The following is a 20,634-nucleotide window of genomic DNA, read 5'->3' as shown; positions in this document are numbered from 1 at the left end:
CCTTGAAAATAAGAATCATGTGTTTTCATTACCTTAGAATGAGCCCTTTATATCTACACAGCGAGCAGGTCTTCTTCTACGGAGCTTGCCATGTTTCACCGCCATGTTGTAGCCCAGAGTGGAAAAACCAAACACTGGCTCTGCAACCTCACTGCTAGATGCCACTAAATCCTACACACTGGTCCTTTAACCTCTGATCGGGCTTGATTTTTTTTTTTCCTAGGACGGCTAAGTCATGACCCAACATACTCTGCCTCTGATTGGCTCACCCTGATATTCTGAGCCTAATCCTAATCAATCTCACTCCTCATGCCTAAACCTAACCAACCCAGCCAACAAAGGTAACAAGCACTAGCCAATCAGAGGCAGAGCAGGGCGGGCCATGACTTCGCCATCCTGGCAAAATAAAAATTGGCCTAACCAGGCACCCCAATTTTGTGCACAAACCTGAAAATAATATACCAAAAATAAAAAGGTTACTGTTCTTCAACACTTTTGATTACAGTAATAAACCTGCTCTCATTTAAGAGGTAAATGTTTAAATTTTACAACCAAAATGTCAGAATCAGCCACCAAGGCTAAAATGTGTTCCAGGGGTGGGACAGTATCACTTAAAATTTTGGCAAGATGTTGCTTGATTTGTTATTGATAAGGCTCAATATTATTTCTCTCTGTATTACCATAATGTACTGTTTGGATTCCATAATTTTCATAAATCTGAAGATAAAGCATTTTACCATGTAAATTTAATTATATTAGCTAAATACTATTGATGCAATGAAAAAAAAATTGGACAGTCCACACAAACAAAAATCAGAGTATCAATCATCTAAATCTTAAGTTTATTAAATTGTTTGAACTATCTCATCGCAAGGCAGTAGAAAAGAAATATACTGAGTGTCTGAAAGATGTGGAAATAATGCCAAATGTCACATAAAGTCTCTCTACCATTTTATTTCAATTTAGCATGCTTGATTTTTTATTATTTCTGTCAAGTTTTGGAGTATTTTGGTTGTATCTACTGTATATATTTGTTGTGATTTGTAATTCAATAAACTTTTGTTCAAGCTCTGATGTCTGATTGTTGTACATTATTATTAATCATGTACTAAGTTATCTTCTTTATTTTCAATGGAAGAATACATGAATTTGTTAATCTTGGGATACTTTTCATGTAATGTAGATGTATTTGTTACAATATTTAACAAGACATAAAGCACAGACTCCTCGCACAGTTTTTATTTTTATTTTATTGTAATAAGTGTTCTGGGCTGATCCATGGGAACCTGGTAATTTAAAAAGGCATAATGAGCCTTGATCCAGATTACAAATGTCCTCAAGCATTATGTGAATTGGCAAAGGTCAATCATACAAAAATTACAACTGATTATGCAAACATTTAACATATTTCAAACACTGTATTTGGCATAATGAATAAATCATCTTATGCTGGCTACATTACAAAACATTTACATATTGTTAATGTGTACTTCACATATAACTCATACTGGCGGTCTAAAGTCTAAGAAATACTGCCCTTCACAAAACAGCAGCACTGCTCACACTGAGCATCTATTCTCAAAAAGAAGAAAGAGTTTGCAAAAAGGTGAAATTTACACCAGCGTTATTTCTATGTATTATCTGAGTTTGCAGTCATTTGCTGATGGTGAGTAATGCTGATGGTGGGTAATCATCATTTTTCCCAAGAGCTTATTTCAGAATCTGAGATGACGGTACAAAAATAGTTCCACTTTATTAAAAACATAATCCTCTGTCATAAATTTTTTGTAAGTGTAAAAATTGAGAAGCCAGTCAAGAAATGAAACCATATGAAATTCAATCCAAACCAACACTGTATCCTTTGTGAAATATTATTTACAGATACACCTGTACACCAGTGGCTGCACCAAATAATGACTTAGTATAGCCTAAATAAATGACTACGTTCTCATGTTTTCTTCAGTACAAATACTAAATCAGTACAATAGTGGGGCTGGGTGTGTGCATCTTCTGTCTTTTGCACCATACTGTGTTGTAAAGTGCCTTTTAAGACAAAGATCAGTCCCAGTCTCAGTGATGCTCGACTGGACTGGCTTTATCAGAGTCCTCTAGTTCTCTAGAGCTCCTCCTCATGTTCTTCATTGTCCTTGCATCTTGTCCTCTTCACTCTTTTTCCAGAGACAGCTCACACTGTCATCGATGGATGCTATAAAACTGGAACCTCCACTGAGAAGAGACAACAAAAAATGAAACACTTAAGATACATTTTACATCTCCAAGTGCATTTACAGGCTGATATTAACAGTAAGAATATAACTTTGTCCCATAGAATGATGTAGACGACCCTTGGGCCAATCAGTAATATGACACAGTTCATTTATTCCAAATTGGATAGGGGTGTGTGCCTCTGAATTATTAGATTTAAGATTTGCATTTTAACTATTACTGATAGCATCCACATCAAGTCTGTCAGTATATTTTTTAACTCCAATATACATTGCCTTATCTCTAAATCAGCCCTCTGGTGTCTAAAATACCACATTTAAATAAGAACCCTTTTCTGGGATTAAATTTGTAAGATCAGTGTCATATTTCAGATATCAGATGTGCAAGTCTTGAATTACCTGAAATTGACTATATTTTTACTACTGTCAACAAATCCCATGAAAAGCCCAAAACCAACAATAAATTGATCATGTGTTGCCAAAGTCTGGTATAGCTTATTCCTCTATGTCAAAGACCTCTTAAATGCACCGCACCATTGCACTGAGTGACATTTGTCTTCTATAAGGTGAATATGGGCAGTGTGACTGTCTGACTGCCCATTGACTGTATATAAATATACATATCTTTATATACAGTCAATGGTCCTGCCAAATACCCACTAAAGCACTAAATTTGTGTAAATCAGCTACTGAAAATAGTCCCCAACATATGCACCTTTTATTCATTTTTGGGTGACTTTTGCTAAAAATCACAGTTCCCAGCTTTTTGTGGAAATTACTCAGGGGTAAATTCACAAAGGGATTGCGCAGCTTTTATGGCAGCTAAACCTGCACAAATGAGACAAAAAGAAACCATGTAATTCACAAAGCGCCCGTAAAGGGTGAAATGCACCCAAAACTGCTCTGCCAAGCAAATAGTGTCTTGGTGCTCCTTTGCTATTTGCACATATGTAAATTAGATAATAAGCATTGGCGGCAAAATTGGCCCCTTTCTATGCAAATTGCAAATCATTGCAAAAATGGTCAAATTCACAAAGCCCAGTGCTAATAGTCACACGCAGTTAGAGGGAAATTATTAAAGTCTTCAGAGAGTTGGTGGTAACTTAAGCACACTCACTCACTCACTCTCTCTCACTCACTATCTTCAAATCTTCAAACTTGTGAGGCACTGAATGATATTGAATTGATACTGAATGATATCATAGGCAAAATCTTCAGTCAGACATTGGGGGGGGGGGGGGATCAAGCACTTTCAGCTACTTAAAAATAAAAATGTCTTAGGAAAAATCCATAAGGGCTACTCTATTACAAACAATTCCGCCATATAAACCTGGAATCTGTGTGTAATAGCTGACCTGTGTAGATGTGTAGCAGAACACAGAACATTAATTACGTCAGTTCATGACTGATCCCGTGTTAATGAAGTTACCGCTGCTGTGCCGCATGTGTAAATGTGCACAGCCTATTTCTTAGTTTGGAGACGCACTTATTGTTTCAGCTGCTGTGTGATGCTGCAGCCAGCTGTGACACACAGCCAGCTGTGGGCAACAAACACAACAACAGTATTCATAGTTCACATAGTTTCTGCGAAATCCCAGATGCATTCAGTGACACCTGAACAACATTACTGTAAGATTCAGACATTAATCTAACACTTTTCAGACTTGCCTACTAGTCAACTTAATAGCTGTATTTTGACATTTCAGTAGATTATTTTATAGTTGCAAAATACTAGAGAAGTTAAAGAAGCAAAATACAGGAAAATTGATTTGTGATTGTGGACAGCTCTATGTGTGCGCACCTCTGCTAATTAAAGACACACAATATGAGGCTTTTGTGCTCTCTGCAGTTTTCATCATGGATCAATCTGTGTGCTGAAATGTGGAGAAAAGCCTGACACTGAAAACCACTCCGCTCACTCAATCAGACGCAAAACAAGGACAAATTGAACTAAGCTGCAAAACTTGGAGCGTGTTTGTGCCGTCATATCATTAGTGCAATATCTTTTATGAATTGGACCCTGAGACAGGGCAGATAGCAGTTGCAAATAATGCGCAATTCATGGTGCTATCAGCGGTTGCAATCAATTCTTTGTGAATTTGCCCCTGAGTCTTTTAAAAATGAATTTGTGACCAAGTCCCCTCCACTCATATTCATAGATTCAGAGAAGATGCAATTGTAAGGATTTTAATGTGGTAATTGCACTTTTTTTGGAGTGGGGTGTGAGGTTGGGGCACAATATCAGACACACATTATCATTCCAAGCAGAATATTTTCATATGTCTTAAAACATGTTTAGAGGGGATCATAAAAATGTACTTCTTGAGTAGGTAGGAGCAAATGGGCTTGGGACTAAGTACTACTGACAGAGGAGGGAAGAGGAATATTGAGAGACTAATGCATGGTTGGTTTTGGTCTATTCATGGGATTTGTTGACAGTAAAAAAAAAAAAATTGAATAATGCCAGCCTTATTCTTAAAATAAAACAACACACACAGGCACAAACACACACACACACACACACACAAAGAAGAAATTTCACATTTCAAGAGGGTCTAATATGCAAAAGATACTGACAGTCAGAAGCCCGTTCACAGATGAAGCCAATGCGGTCAGTGCAGTAGAAATCATTCCAGTTGGCATTATGGATAAGGCCGGCACAGTCCTCGCCATCTTCATGGCCGTGGGTCCAGTTATCAGGCTGGCCAGGCTTCCACTTCCTGAGAGCAACCACATGGACAGTAAGTATCAAAGTTCAAGCAGCACACAAGAACGACATGAATTCTATTTGCTAAATAACTGATTTATACATTTATTGTAAAATCAATTTGGCTAGTTAACTCACTTGAAAACTGGTAAGGTTCCATCCACCCACTTCCAGACATTTTCCTCCTCCCTGTCAGTGAGGCCCAGCCAGAAGTAGCCTTTTCCTGCAATCGCATTTCTCACAAATTGCTGAAGATAAAAGAGCAACAGATATTTCACAAGATCATTAGTTCAGATATGACTAACCAATGATTTTAGGTTTTGTCAGTTTCATTCTTCAAAGTAAACACTTTAAATTTAATTTACCTGTTCTTCATTGTCATTGATAATGAGCATATGAGATGACTTGTTGGTACAAAACTGGTTGGACTCATCAAAGTTAAGTCTCTGAGCACCAGAGGAGAAGTAATAGCAGCTTTCTCCAAACTTTCTGAACTCAGGTGGGCAACCTGGAATAAGTTATTACAAAGATGCAACTGTAACAATTGTAATTTTTCAGAATTTATAAAGGATGAGTGGCATATTCATTTCTGCCCATATATAATTATTTAACTCACCAGGACTTTGAGTGGTAGCAACAGGAAGCTGGACCTGCCGGGACGTGGTGGCTTGCGGTTCCTCTGCTGGTTTGAGAGGTTGAGGTGGTTTGGGGGGTTCAGGGGCCAGGGAGGGCTGAGGAGGTTTTGAAAGAGGAGGAGGTGGTGCAGGTGCAGGTATCCCTGGTAGCCCTGGAGGACCGGGAGGGCCGATAGGTCCAACAGGCCCACGAGGCCCCTCCAACCCTGCAGGTCCTGCTGCTCCTCTGAGGCCCTGTGGTCCTTGAGGTCCTGGCATCCCTGACTGTCCATCCCTGCCAGGGAGTCCTGGAGCTCCAGGGTCACCTTTGTCACCAGGGTTTCCAGGTCGACCTCCAGACCCTCTTGATCCTTTAGCCCCTGGAAGGCCTCGAGTCCCAGCTGCACCCTTTGGGCCTGTCGCACCTGGCGGTCCAGGAGCACCCTTGTCTCCTTTAGGTCCCACCAATCCTGGCATCCCTTTGTCTCCTTTATCGCCCTTCTGTCCTGCCTGGCCCACTGGGCCCTGAGGACCCCTGTCACCCCTGGGGCCCCTTGGACCTGGTGGACCTGAAAGTAACAGCAGATGAGTGGACTAAATGTGTTAAAATGTACTGTTACTGTTAAAGTTTCTAAAATGTTTCCGCACCGTCACAAAGAAAAAATACAGTGTATTTCTCGTACTTCAGACATATTCAGTATGTTAGTTAAGGCAAGACTAACTGTAATTTTTAAAACAAGAAATCACTAAATCTTCCTCTTACAAATGAGAAGTTGAATTCATAAGCAATAAAAATGCATCGTTGCTCAATTCAATACAATGCTACAGCCTTACTTGGTCTGGTAAGACCAGTAGCTTATGATGGCTAATGTTAGCAAACTTTAGCTGGATACTGCTTTATAACTGACATTACTGGGTCAGTTTGCTGACTTTATGACTCATCTCTACTTGTGCTGTTGGCACACTATGTTTTAGCATTTTATCTTTATCCCATAATTGTAACTTATAGCCACAGTGGCCTTTGTTCAGAAAAAGTCCACAGGGAACCACTAGTTGAGGTCAGAAACTCCACAGGATACCTTTAAATATTATTTTGCTGATAGCATTCAATAGCTTATTGGAGACCATCAGTGGTATAATCCTCGTCATAATCAAATTTCAGTCAAAATTCATAAATATGATTATTTTGGGTCTAAATCCTTTCATTGTTTAGGGGCCAGAATCTGAACACTTTACCAGATGGTGTATGTTGATACTCAGAGGGAGTAAGCAGAGGGATGTGTCAATGCATGTGTTATTTTAGTAAAAATGTACTTTCCATTTACTGAGTAATATCCAGAAAAAATAAATCTGCATGTCACAACTTTCACTCAGATCTGTAAAGTAGCAGAAGCACAGCAATCTTTGTTTTTATCATGATTTGGTGCAGGCCGAACTACAATGGAAATAAGTTTGTTTAAATTTTATGCAAAACACCATGTTTTTGTTGCATGCTATTTATAGTTTTTCTTTTCATTTTATATTTTTGTCTTTGTATATCCACGTCCCATGTTGGTTTAAATCTGTATTTTGTTTTGGTTTTCTTCTTTTTTTGTTTTGTGAATATTTGAAGTGTGTTATGTGTATGTTGTTTATGACACAATCAAATCAAATAAGTCATCTCATGACTGGAAACATTTTTGACTATTTTCAGGATACACACAAATACGCCTTGTATTCTTACCCTGCAGGATGGTGAAGTTGGTGATGAGCTGTGAGTGCTTGCTGTCCACCAGCTTCATCTCCTCCATCACCCCAGACAGGCTGCTGACCTCTTTGTCCAACCTTGCCGCCAGCTCGTCCTGTTGGGCGCGCATCTCTTGGCTGTCTGCCTTGGCCTCTGTCACACTCCCATTCAGCCCCAGTAACAGGTCTGAATGTCGCATCACTGTCTCAGCACAGGACCTCAGGCCATTGAGATCAGTGTTAATGGCACCCAGTAACTGCGAGGCAAAAGTCATATTTCCATTTACAAGCTCCATGTCATACTCGTGTTTGTCTAACCTTGCTTCCATCTCATCGAACTTTGACGAGGTGGTGTTATCATGGTCTCTCTGGTGGTCCATGAGTTCACGCAGATTCTGATCATGTCCCTCAGTGAGGGCTGAGGCATTCTGGATCTGGCTAGCTAGTGTGCTGAGCTGAGCCCCCAAGTCATCCAGAGTCTCTCCGTTGGACCGAGCCAATGCTGAGTTGTTGGCTGCCAAAACCTGGAGGTTCTGGACCTTTTCCTTTAGCCACTCTGTGTCAGCCCGGGTCTGTCTGGCTGTCTGCTGCAGACCCTGATAGTCATTCTTCAGTTTCTGCACTGCCTGGCCTGTGTCTTCAACCGTCTTCTGCAGCGTGCTGAGTATATTGCGCTGCTGGGATTGGGTGATGTTTAGTGCATTGACATTAACCTGGGTCTGGCTCTGCACTGTGACCTGGCTCGTTATCTCTGACTGAAGCCATGCAGTGTTTGTCTGGAGATTCTCAATCATACCACTGTAGGAGGCCAAGGTTTGGTTGACCCCACGCAGTGAGGCAGTGTTGCCTTCCAAAAAACTCTGCAGGGAAACATGGCTGTTTTGCATGTCATCTCCTGTGTTTCGAAGTTCATCCAGCATGTCCCTGTTTCTGGTTGCCCTGACAGCAATGTCATTCAGTTGGCTCTGTAATGCTTCAAGATCTGACTTAAAAGTCTTGATTTCGCTGGTGGCATTTATGGACTTTTCTCCTGCCTGATAATCTGACAAGGTAACAAAAATAAAATGTCAGTGTCAGATGCATCTTTATCATGTAGAGGATTGGAAAAAAAATATTATCTTAAGTTAAAACTCTCCATTTCTGAATGCTTATCTTGTGATAGTGAGACTCACCTAGCTTCTTTAAGTCTGTCTCCACAGCATCAATCTTGCCTCCATAATTCTGCATCCCCTGTGTGACATTGTCCATTTTCTGGACCACTGAGATAAACAGGGAAGAGAGGGTGTAAAGTGATAATTATTTTCATTCATAGATATGTATAAAAACTTACAGAGGAAAAGCAAAAATTATATGAGGTGAACAGAATATGCTCCCCTTACTGTATAGTGAAAGGAAACAATCACCACAAGAAGTGCATTCCCTGTGGACTGTGGACCTTCTATTGATGATAATCTAAATAGGAGTCCTGTGGTGCTCATTTAGTCATTCTCTCTCAGATAGATACTTAATGAGCAATTGGTACTGGAACTACATTTGGCTGATTATGTACTTATAGTACTGTACTTTTAGTAAAGTAAGTGAATTCAAGACTTTTACCATTAGTGGAGAGTATTTTTACATTGCAACATTGCTGCTTTTACTTTAGTGAAGGATCTGAATACTTATTTCTCTACTTAATAACAGATAGATCTCTAGATGTGAACTCAGCTGCAGAGAATGTACTTGGTCAGATTTTGAACACCAGAGGGTGCTACTGTACTCATAAGTCTCCAGTGAATAACTGGAAACTTGTACAGCAATTCTGAATTCTGAACATTGAAAAGGGAGAGGAGTTTCTTCTGTTTTTCTTTTTTCTTTTCTTTTCCTTCTTTTTTCTTTTTTGTATCTGCACATGTTTTTGTATCTGTTGATCGATACAAATCTCAGTATTCAGAGAACATTCACAAATTCCACTTCATGAGTACAAACAATGTCAGACTCATAATGAATACCACACTTGAACTGTCTATCTATCTCCTCCTCACATCTGCAGTGAGAGTCCATCTCCTGTCCTGCGTGATCTGTTTTACTGTCGGTATGTGGGCGTCTAAAACTGGCAAACAAAAAGAAAAGCACTGGAAAGCATCCTAAGCGTTCACTGTTATCATTCCAGAAGTGACAAAAACACAGAACAATAACATGTATTTGGGACAACATAAACACATCATGGGCCCTGTTTCAAAAAGCTGTTGGTCAACTGCTGGGAGCAGGAATATGCAACTTAGAGTCTATTTACTCCTCTTCTTCTCTTTTCTCTAAAGTGCAAATTTCTAAATATTTTTGAGGACAGAGAAAGACTATATATTCCTAATTTGTTGCCCATAAAATAATTCAATAATTTAAGATATCTATATTACTACAGCACTGTGTAATATTGACAAATATGTAAAATAACAGCAGAACAGAAATGCCTGCCACACTATCTTTCCTCCCTGATCTCCAACAAACCTTCTTATTCCCCTCGGTTAATCTTTCCACCCCCCCACAGTTGAGTATTGGAAAAGCATTATGAGTTATATAAGGTTGCTAATTTGAGTAGGGCTTATTGGCTGCCTATTGTGACCCCAGTTATGAGCCATAATTAGGCAGTTACCCAATGTGAGGCCCAGTAGGTTAATGCTGATCAATGCTGCAGGAGCAGGAAAAAGCTGTGTACGAGTGCTCGCATAGTTGTAAACATGCCAACACCTTATCTCAACTGCATTCTGAGCTACTGTAAGTACACGGCTTCAACCCTTTATTTTCTATTTTATTGTATGTATGTTGTGTATGGGATGTAGAGGAGAAAAACACAACACAGAACCCACTCTACACTGGTTTCTAGCGCACTAAAACTATTTTCAACACTTGCACCCATTTGTGAGTCAACCTGTGGTTCATGAGACAACAAATTACTACCAAGCCATAAAATCTCCTCTGGGTTGTTAAGCCAGGGTAGTCGCTGCATGGTCATCTGGTAGACATTAGACCAAAACCATCAAAATCACATGGGCTCCGCGCTAACACAGACCCAAAACTGGAAAACCAAAACAATCCTGACAGCACATACAAGGCATGATTCAGATCTAGATCTTCACTTGAAGACCATGTTTTGAATGAGGTCATTTCCCATTGGGCGAATATGCTTTTGGCCCTCTGGTTGAGGTACATGGTTCATCAAGTCAGGACATCAGACATGTAGGACTTAAATATTTAGTTCAAGGATATTTTGACAGGTTTACTATGATTGATAGGGGCCTCAAAATGTATAAGATTGGACAATAGACAAAAGTGACTTCCATATTGATAGCCCATGAGATAATTGGAATTTCTGTCTGTTTCTACTTAACATAGCTGCCCTTGTTTAAACAGTAAAGACAGAAACCGCACAAGTGGGTTGCAATTAGGACAATGTTGCACAACAAATGTGTTTCCTATCTCAAGCTATGGTTTATCTCCAAAAGATATAAACTCAGTGGAGAGTGAACAAGGGATTCTATCAAGGGAGTCTCTTCAAGTGGTAAAATCTTAGGCTGGACTCTCTGACTTGGATGGGTTTAGTTTTCCATTTGGTTGCTAGTGATACCATTCGACTCACATCACAAGAGAAAGAGACAGAGAGACTGCAAATAAAGGGGCAGTGGGTGTAAAAGTACTGGGGGAAATCTATGCAAAAAACAGAATGTACATATTTCTATTATAATATTTCAACAAAGATGGATTTAAGGGTCTATTGAAACTAAATTACTTTTTTTGAAATGGGACAGGATATAATATAATAGGACTGACTGATATAATATAAGACATCAAATACTTTAAGCCTTAAACATGCAAAATGTATGACTGACTTTTTAAGAACCTGTGGATACTAGTAATTTCAAAGTCTGGCGCTGTTCTATATTTTTCTTATTGTCAACAAATCCTATAAAAAGCCCCAAACCAACAATGTTATGTTATTATACTAACAATTATCGCCTGTGTAGCCAAACCCTTAGACCTCCATTGTTGTCCAAAACTATTAAAAACACATAAATGAACCACATTGCCACACTGTAAGACATTTTTCTTCATTACCACAAACATGGGTACTGTAGTTTATTTTGAGTCAATCCCACAAACACCAGCCTACTTCTGTAATAATCACTTGCACTCCAAATGTGTACTAATCTGCAGCTGAAAATAGTCCCTGACAAATGCACTATTTACTCCTGTTTAGGTAATGTTTGCTAAAAACTACAGTGCCCTGCTGTTTTATGAAATGACATAGCCTTTTTTAAAAAATGAAACTTTAAATTTGTTTTAAAGATTTACATCAAATAGGCTATGGGATGAGACCTATAGATAGGCCGGGAAAGTCAGAAAATATTGAGAGACAGACACAACATTGTTGGTTTTGGTCTTTTCATGGAGTTTGTTGGCAATAACAAAAATGTAGAATAATGCTTGCTTTACCCATTATGAACCACTCTCACTATTGTGTTATTCGAGCAATTCTGCATTTAATGTAAGACTACAGATTTAGATCTCTGTAACATGACAGCCATAAAACCTGTTTGAAATATACTGTGGAGGTCAAAGTTTGACTTAGAAGCATGTAAAAATTACAGCATGTGTCATTTGTACTGTACAAGAAGCAATTTTTGACTTCTGTTTTGACTTACCTTTGAACCCAAGGACAGCCACTGCTATGGTGAGCAGGGCACAGAGGACATAGAGCAGTGCAATAGCTGCCCGTAATGCCCAGTCATTTTTACACTTGGTGCACTCTGTACCCTCCTGGATTCCTGCAATACATAATGGAATTTGTGTCAAAAATCAGTATACTGTATGTAGTAAATCTGCGTCATTCTAATAACTCACAATACAATGATGAGAAGCAGTAGTAACTAAAATATTGTGCAATAGGAGCGGGAAGTTAATGAAAGCAAGTCCAAGGTTTTCATTCAAAAGTTAAGTCACATGGGAAGTTTGTTTCATTTCATAACTAAGTTTAGTACTGCATCTCTAAAGTGGGACACGCTGTGTCTTTCTTCAGCCAAGTATCAATTGAAAACATTTGCCCTCATGAATATGCAAAAACTTGACTCACTATGAAACTGTAAAAACACTGCACATGTGTTAGCCATACGACAGAGAAACCGAAACAAAACAGTAACATTCCCCTCTGTGTCATTCCTTGTTGCCATCCAACCTAAAACCATGGTGCAGTAAAATTTTTGGTCATTTACATCACAGATGTTCACTTGTCCAGCAGCACTACTTGTTTAAACCACTAGTACCATGTGATGCAAACATTATACTATAAGCAGGATGTTTACGTGACTTCATTAGAACTGACCAAGAAGCCTCTGGCAGCTGGTGTGTATTCAAAACAGGCAATAAAGCAGTTTCTGTAGTTGGAACGAACCTCAAATCTTATTTGTATAGGAGAATTTGTGTAAATCTGTCATACTTTACTGGACAGGAAAGTTATTAAATAAAAGGTTTTAGCAAAAATAAAAATGCTTAAAATACAAAAGAAATGTTATAATATCAAACGTAGCTTGAAAATGTGAGCAATCCCAAAAGTGACTTAAAGGAAAACTATGATTTATTCCAATTTTGTTTTTATTTTCATAGCTCTGTCCATCGGTTAGGTTACGATAACATTGTACAGACTGAACTAAAGATGTCAGAACAAGGGGACATCACTAAAAAACGGTCTTATGGGGCAACAAACAACAGCTGACATAAACAGGACAATAAAACAGGTCTAAACAAAAAGAAAGTTTTGCCAGATTAGCTACTACTTGATTCTGGGCGTGAGGATCAAAAGTAAAAACAAAAATGCCCCATAGGATTATGTCTAGGTCTATTGTCCTCATCAGTAGAAGCTACAAGCTACTCCAGCTGTATTGACATCTTTCTCAAACAGTATCAGAGGTCTGACTCTGTTCCTTTAAGTCATGTCACCCGTGATGGGACAGAATCTGGAGTCAAAGGAGGCTCCATCCTTCCCAGTCAGGGGTGGGCCAGGACCACCAGAGGGGTACTGGGGGGTTTGGCCTCTCAGCTTTGGACCCACACATCTGTGCAAACATCATGTCTGACCACCTCAAAGGGGCCCAGCCGTGGACCTAGACATGGATATGCAGACCACTGTTGTCCTTATATGTACTGAGAGCCTCATGTTGGGAGCTAATGTGGAGAGCTCCATCAGAGGCCCCCTGACTGGTTCTCACCACATGCTGCTTAAAGGACAACATCACACCATGTAAACAAGCGGCCGACTGTCTGGAGGTTATGGGTCAAGAGCGAGGCAGAGGTAATATATCTGTGCTAATGCTGGGACCATAGTGGCAGTATCATATTTGTGGGTAAATGAGTGTTTATCATGATTGCAGGGTCACTGAATCTCAAATACTTTCTCACAGTCACAACCTTCTGAATTACAGTACCAGTCAAACGTTTGGACACACCTCCCAGTTCCCTTGAATGAGAATATGTGGCCAAACTTTTGACTGGTACTGTAGGTATTAACGTTTCTAGATGTTTAAAAAAACATTTCTACACACACCCCACTACTAACATGTGTTTGATAAAACCTGAATATGAATCACAAAAGCAGCCTTGTCAGATGATTCAAGGAATCATGATTTCTGTCATCCTTCTGCACAAGACTGTTTTGATCACTGGACTCGTTTTCAGGCTCAAAATGTTTGTTGATTAGATCCATACTGGCGTGTCAGCGTGCTATCCCAGCCTGCTGTGCTTTAACAGAGTTGCAACCATATTTTATTATTATTCATTACTAACTGCACAAATGGGGTACAGAATTTATGACACTATGAGATCATTGTTTGAGCCTAAAAAAAATGCAGGAGCACTTAAGCTTTCTCTCACTCTGTGAAAATATAAATATAAATATAACAACTTGGCCAACATGGGGAAATAGTTAAGTCAATTCATATATACAGTAGAGCAAACTTTAAAACAAATGCTGAACAGAGTGCTTTATAGAGAAATTAAAAAAATATGTGTAGATAATAAAAAGGAAAATAAAAAGATGAAAAAGTAAGAGTGTAACTGACAAAATTAATGTTATCCTGTTTTTATGTTAATAATTGTGGACTCTAAAAAGAAGTTAAAAATATGATGGATCTTAAGACTGAAAGTGGAATAAATGGGGAAGACCTAACAAACTGTAATTTTACAGAAATGTTCCAGTGTGGGGCAGTAAAGCAAAATGCTTGTTCCCCATGGATTTTGACCAGGATGGTGGAATGTTTAAACTATTTGTCCATCAAGGGAAAAATGTGTCTGTGACAGTAAAATCATAACCAAAATGGCATCAGCTGTCAGGACCTTAATGTATATACACATGTGGTCTTGTGTAAAATGAAAAGGTCTGTTAACTTAAAACCGTCACTATTTAGCACGTACTGTAGTGTAGAACCGGGTGACTACCAGACTACAAACCCAGACTGTCATGCTCTTGATGAAGCTCCAACTGCACTAACATGGAAATTAATTCTGGGCAGAGTAGCCAGTGGCTCCTTCCAGGGTCACAACATGCTCCCACTGCTTGTCACCGGAGTGTTTTCTGTTCCCTTCCAAGGAATTTTGCTTAAACAACAATTCTGTCAGTGATGTGGCCCCAGTAATGATGAAGTCCAAATCCTTCCAAGGTAGCTGCAGTATTCTCCAACACTGACTCCAGACAGAAAATATAACAACTGGGTTTCTATATCCATAGACATAGATGTGAGCCCAGCAATTCTTGTAAATGCTTCGATGGCTTGTTTTCACAAGTAGTGAATTATTGAACTCATAATGTCTTTGTTGTCGTGATGATGATAATCCAAGTATATAATGAAGTCTTGCACAATCAAATATAATATTTACAATCTTTTCAAAGCAGTGATGTAAAACCTGAGGGGCATGAAATTTAGATGGTCAATTTTGATGAAAGAAAATCCAATATAACAGTATAATACTTAATTTCTTGCTTGCTTTGGTCTGTTACGCCCCCTCCATGTTGTACCTCATTAGTCAGTAAGTGTGTCATGTTTCATATCCATGGGGCCATTGTGACCTCTTGCTTACTACGCATAAACTACCACAGTACATAAACATGCTGACACATACATGTCAGGAGCTGTATGAAAACACATTGCTAAACCAACCAGCCCAGTGCAGAACACAGGGGGGCTGAGCTTGTTGGGAGCTGAGAGGCTGGAAGGCAGCCAGGACGCCCCAATCAACAAGCTGGAGTCCAGCCAGACAATCCCCAAGAGGTAAATAAATGCCAGAAAAGCCTAGAAAGAGGTAGAGGTATGGCGGAGGATACTGTAGCTTACATATTATTGCTGACAAGTGAAAACCATGTACCTACAGTTTAGGCATGTATTTGTTTATATATGGTCATTAAGGCTGAGATTACAGACCCAGACAAAAATCATATATATTTTCAAAATATGCATGAACAATTAACTCAAAGCTAATTTTCAGCTATGCTAGCTGTGTGGCTCTAGGGATGGCAATGCTGGTCTGTCGGCTAAGCAACTACTTTCATGCTAAAATCTCTCAAAATCTATTGGATGGACTACCACAAAACCTAGTTAAGACGTTTGTGGTCCTCAGAGCATGGATCCTACCGACTTTGGCTATCCCCTGGCTTTTCAGTGAAATATCTCAACACCTACTTAATGGATTGGCACATAATTTGGTACAGACATTTATGGTTCCCAGACGATGAATGCTGATTACTTTCTCTCCAATGCCACCATGAGTTTGACATTTGTGGTTTTGAGTGAAATGTCTCAACGACTATTGGATGGATTGTCTTGACATCTGGTAAAGACATCCATGTCCAACAAAAGTAAAATTGTAATAACTTTGGTGATCCTCTGACCTTTCATTTAGTGCTGTCATCAGCTCAAAATGTTAATTTGTACAATACTAAATTGTCAAATACCTGCAAATCTTAGGACATTCCCATCAGCCTCAGCTGTAGTGTGTTTAATGTTTAGCATGCTAACATGCTAAACTAAGATGGTGAACATGGTAAACAACATTAAACCTTCTAAACATATGTTAGCATTATCATTGTGAGCATGTAAAAATGCTGACATTGGAATTTAGTACCACTGTTCCTACTCACAGAGTTGCTAGTGTTGGTTGTGGTCCATTTTTATCATCAGTTCGCCATTCACCAAGACATAAGGTGAAAGAGGAAAGAGGCAGAGGGAGAAAGATGGGGGCAATACAGTTTGGTGTCTGTAAAACAGCTGTATTTAATTTGGACTCTGAGTCAGTCAAAGAAAAAAAAAATCTCAACACTTATTCCCTTATTCCATGTACCTGCCACAAGACTTGACTGCATTCCCCGTCTCACTCCTGGCCGGCAGTGGAAACTTCCATGGCAACACAAAGAAAGCTTGTACAGACCAGAGCCTTTTTGTGTAAAGACCCTTTGTGCAGAGTGTTAATACTATGTTATATACAGTGACTGGGTGGCTACCACAGGAATCCTTTTACTTCACAGCCTTTCATTTTGTATCATATGAAAGCTGAATATTATGGTCACACACCAAAAACCAGTAGTCACATAGACAGCCATGCCTCTCTACTCTACCGGGGGGTGGAGGACACATATTTTGTGGTTATACTACTGTGTGGTATCAGTTTACAAATGTACATGATCAATCAAAAGTACAATTACATGTAATTACAGTTGTGTGTTATAGTTTGTAATTTCTATAATCAATCTTGTACTAAAAACAAGTTGGTTTAACATATGCAAATAGACACACAAAAGAACAACAATGTACCACAGTGACCCTCTGAGGATATCATACAATTTTCCATAATGTTTTTTTAATTCCTGAGACAAATCAAAGCAAGCAACCCACTTGAATGAAGACATTCAATAAATGCCTGGTAAGACACGCAATGCTGCTGTCATGGTTAGAATAAGACTTTCACTGAAAGGACCAATTGTTTCAATGTTACACATGGTCCGCATTCACAAACTAAGACCAATTCAAACCAAGTATTGAAATTGAAATTCTGATCTGATGATGGCACTAGATGAAAGGTCAGGGGATCACCAAAGTTATTTCAATTCATTCTGAGGGGGGCATGAGTGTGTATATCAAATTTCATGGCAATCTATCCAATAGTTATCAAGACATTTCCCTAAAGCCACGAATGTCAACGTCATGGTGGCAGTCGCTAAAAAGTCAGAGGATTATCAACGTCAGCAGGATTCATCCTCTGGTGACCATGAATGTATGTAATTTCATGGCAATACATGCAAGAGTTGTTGAGATATTTCAGTCTGGAGCAAAGTGGTAGACGAACTGACTGACCGACACACATTTCCATTCCTTGAGCCATGCACCTTGAGTAGCTTCAGCTTGAAGGACCGAGGACTAATGCTTCTGACTTCACTCTTCAGAAAATGTTAAAACTTTAACTGAGCAAACAAAGTTCCCCGGGGTCGTCTTGTCCCCCTCTAGCCCTTATAGCTACCCCAGTATTAACAGTCACCAACTGGAATGTTAACAAGTAAACACTCTCAAATAGGGGAAGTTACTACTGAGACAAATTACTAAGGCATTAAGGTCCTTGAATTGCTGAGCTAGCGTAGCACACCACGTTTTTTTTTTTTTCACTCACTGCTAACAGGTTTATGACACTTAAAATTGGGCCCCGGTCCTCTAGAACATCTGGACCTTGTTACAGTGGAGCCAAATCAAAGGACGCATGCAAACATTTGATACATCAACTCTTCATGCCAAGCAATATATGAATAAGGGGCTACATTTTTTACTTTGCCCTCAGTCAATATTCAGTTTTTTTGGGGTGTTTTTATAAGAAACCCTCTCAGTAGAGCTTGCTTCTTTTTCAGCATGAGTAAGGAGATCAGTGGTTTATAGAAATCTGTATGTTCAGGTTGTTTAGAGAAAAATACCATATGGATGGCTGCATGTCTGAACAGGATGGGATGCATTCATTATACACACACACACATTGCCTAAAGCTGACAAAGCTGAAAAGTGTCCTTTGAAGGCCTGGCCACAGGCCATAACATAAACACCACACTGGTATATACATTGTGGACGGGCGTCTTTGGAAAACATCCTCTTTAGCATGCTATTATCTCTCAAGTCTTGGACTGCATAAGACTCATAAATCTGACAGGAATTTTAAAGTCCACCTCCACTCAAAAATATGTTTTCCTTCTTGTTCCTTCAGTTGGATATTTGAAGTTTACTGTGCAGAATGATGTATGTGCAGAGTAGGGGTGTGAATCTTTGGGAATCTCATGATTCAATGCGATTCCAGTTCTTCTATTCAGAATTGATTCTCGATTCTCGATTCAAAACCTATTCTCGATTGAATGAATAGAAAAGGGAGCACTGTTTTCACTCTCTTGCTCCAGTATACTGTGTGCCAAACCATTCACTGGTGTCCTTATTCCACTGAAGTACAATATGAAACATAACTGGCAATTAAGATAAATGGTTCTCGGGCTATTTATTTTAAAAAGTTAACTGCATTAATTAATGAATTCATTAATTTGAAAGCATCTTACAGTCTCCTGCCTGTACGAGAATAACAAACTGAGGGGGAGGCAGAGTGCTCTACTGTGTTGTTATTAACGTCATGTCTCCAGCAGTGGAGAGCAGCCTCTCTGCTGAACTGATAGCTCTGAGGAAAAAACATCGTTGTCCAAGACACTGAACAGACGCAGGGTTTTTGAGGTGAAGCAGACTGAGCACTGAGTTATTTTCTTCACCTTTCTTCACAACCCCTGTGAAATTATTTGTTTCACTATCAGACTTTGATCCATTTGGTCTGATCACATTTCAGAGGTCTAGCACAATAGAATCATTTTATCTTCATTCAAGTTATCTGAAGGGCTAAACCGGAAGTTAGCGGTCTCGGCCAGCAGAAGTCTCTAGTGAGCATGCTCCATGGGAGCATTGGGCCCATGGAGTGTGCACAGTATGTTGCAGGTAGTGGCTTTTTTGACTTCATATGCCACTGAGCAACTTTCATATGAATGAAGGGGGCCCCATTTCTGATGCTGTATCCAGTTCTCTTTACACATCCATTAAGATAACTCTAGCGTGTGCGCGCTGTAGACTGTCTGGAAGCTGCACTGCCCTCACAGTTGAGTTTGGCCTTCTTCATTCTGTCAATATCAATTTAGAAAATCGATTTTTGACATTTGTGAACTGATTCAGAACGGTAGGAGATAAGTTTCGAGATTCTTATGTGAATCGATTTTTTCCACCCACCTGTAGTGCAGAGTTTGACACTGGAAGGCTGTTTTCACATTCAGCTACTAAAAATGGAAATTTTCTCTGTGCTCATTGAAAATCTGATTTTTAGGGGTGGGCTCACCAGCAGGATTTGTGACATCAAAGTTAGTTTGGAAGCCAATCTTGTCTTAATATTCAACTTACGTCAATATTCAACTTACACTAGTGTGATGTGTAAACTTGAAGCCTTCAGTGCACATAAACTGAGAACAGACTTTTCAGTGAAGTAGGAGATATTTCATGTCCAACAGTTAAACTTTTGAAATGAAATATATGTGCATATTAATAGATTCTGTCATTTTTAATGAGGGAGAAAGAATAGATGTAATTTTTCTGCAAAAAGAAAAAAAAACTCCTCAACATGTTTATATCTTATTAAAAATCATTACAATCTAACCTATCACCACCTGCTCTTTGTGCCATCCATAAACACTCAAAGTTTTTCTCTGCAAAGTTTACAAAATTGCAAGTCCCTTTAGGACTCCTATGTGATTTCAGACACATGCAAGCTCCACAAAAGCTTGTGCAATAAAAAGAAAGAAGTGCTTGGAAATGAAGAGCGGTGTATCCTTTGACAGAGCTATGCAAAAGGAGAATAATGGTATCCTTCAGTGGAACAGAGCTCGGTGTTAAAGGAAAACTTTATGGTGCATTAATTGTTAGCTGAGTAGGCTGCTGGAACGTGGTGTTGATTAGATCTGGTTTTGTCATCCCATCTGTGCTTGGTTAGAGGAGGACAGACTATGACAAATAGGTCATATATCGTAATTTCAAGAGACAGAGCTTCAAGCACGCAAGTGTGCCTCATAAACAAAGCTGGGCCACTGTATTGGGGATATTTTGTGAGGCAGGATTGAATATCAAAAAAGTCTTTATGTTCCAGTCAGCAGTTTCCACTGAAGAGTGAAATCCAGTCTCACTGTGTGTGTCTCCTGCTCTGCTCATGGTGAGATTTGGAGATAAATAGTTGGAATCCCATCTGCTGCCACAGGTTTCAAGAGAGGAAATACTAAGTATTGACTATGTTATGG

At 39.3% G+C, this 20,634-nt stretch overlaps 1 protein-coding gene across 2 annotated transcripts in view; it reads right to left on the bottom strand.

Annotated features, from left to right (window-relative positions):
* Positions 1-1,230: 1,230 nt before the first annotated feature.
* Positions 1,231-20,634, bottom strand: part of colec12 (collectin sub-family member 12) — a 36,902-nt gene continuing 17,498 nt past the window's right edge. For both annotated transcript variants that reach the window (XM_044367719.1, XM_044367720.1), the window contains exons 3-10: positions 11,951-12,073; positions 8,444-8,530; positions 7,270-8,313; positions 5,549-6,115; positions 5,298-5,440; positions 5,071-5,180; positions 4,803-4,945; positions 1,231-2,226 (exon numbers count right to left, since the gene is read on the bottom strand). In XM_044367719.1, the coding sequence (XP_044223654.1) occupies positions 2,207-2,226; positions 4,803-4,945; positions 5,071-5,180; positions 5,298-5,440; positions 5,549-6,115; positions 7,270-8,313; positions 8,444-8,530; positions 11,951-12,073 (2,237 nt within the window). In that variant the 3' untranslated portion in view covers positions 1,231-2,206. The remainder of the gene's footprint in view (positions 2,227-4,802; positions 4,946-5,070; positions 5,181-5,297; positions 5,441-5,548; positions 6,116-7,269; positions 8,314-8,443; positions 8,531-11,950; positions 12,074-20,634) is intronic.

The sequence above is a fragment of the Thunnus albacares genome, chromosome 12 (assembly GCF_914725855.1).
Source record: "Thunnus albacares chromosome 12, fThuAlb1.1, whole genome shotgun sequence".
Taxonomy (NCBI): domain Eukaryota; kingdom Metazoa; phylum Chordata; class Actinopteri; order Scombriformes; family Scombridae; genus Thunnus; species Thunnus albacares.
The sequence above is the reverse complement of the archived record's forward strand: the minus strand, read 5'-3'. Positions and strand labels throughout refer to the sequence as shown.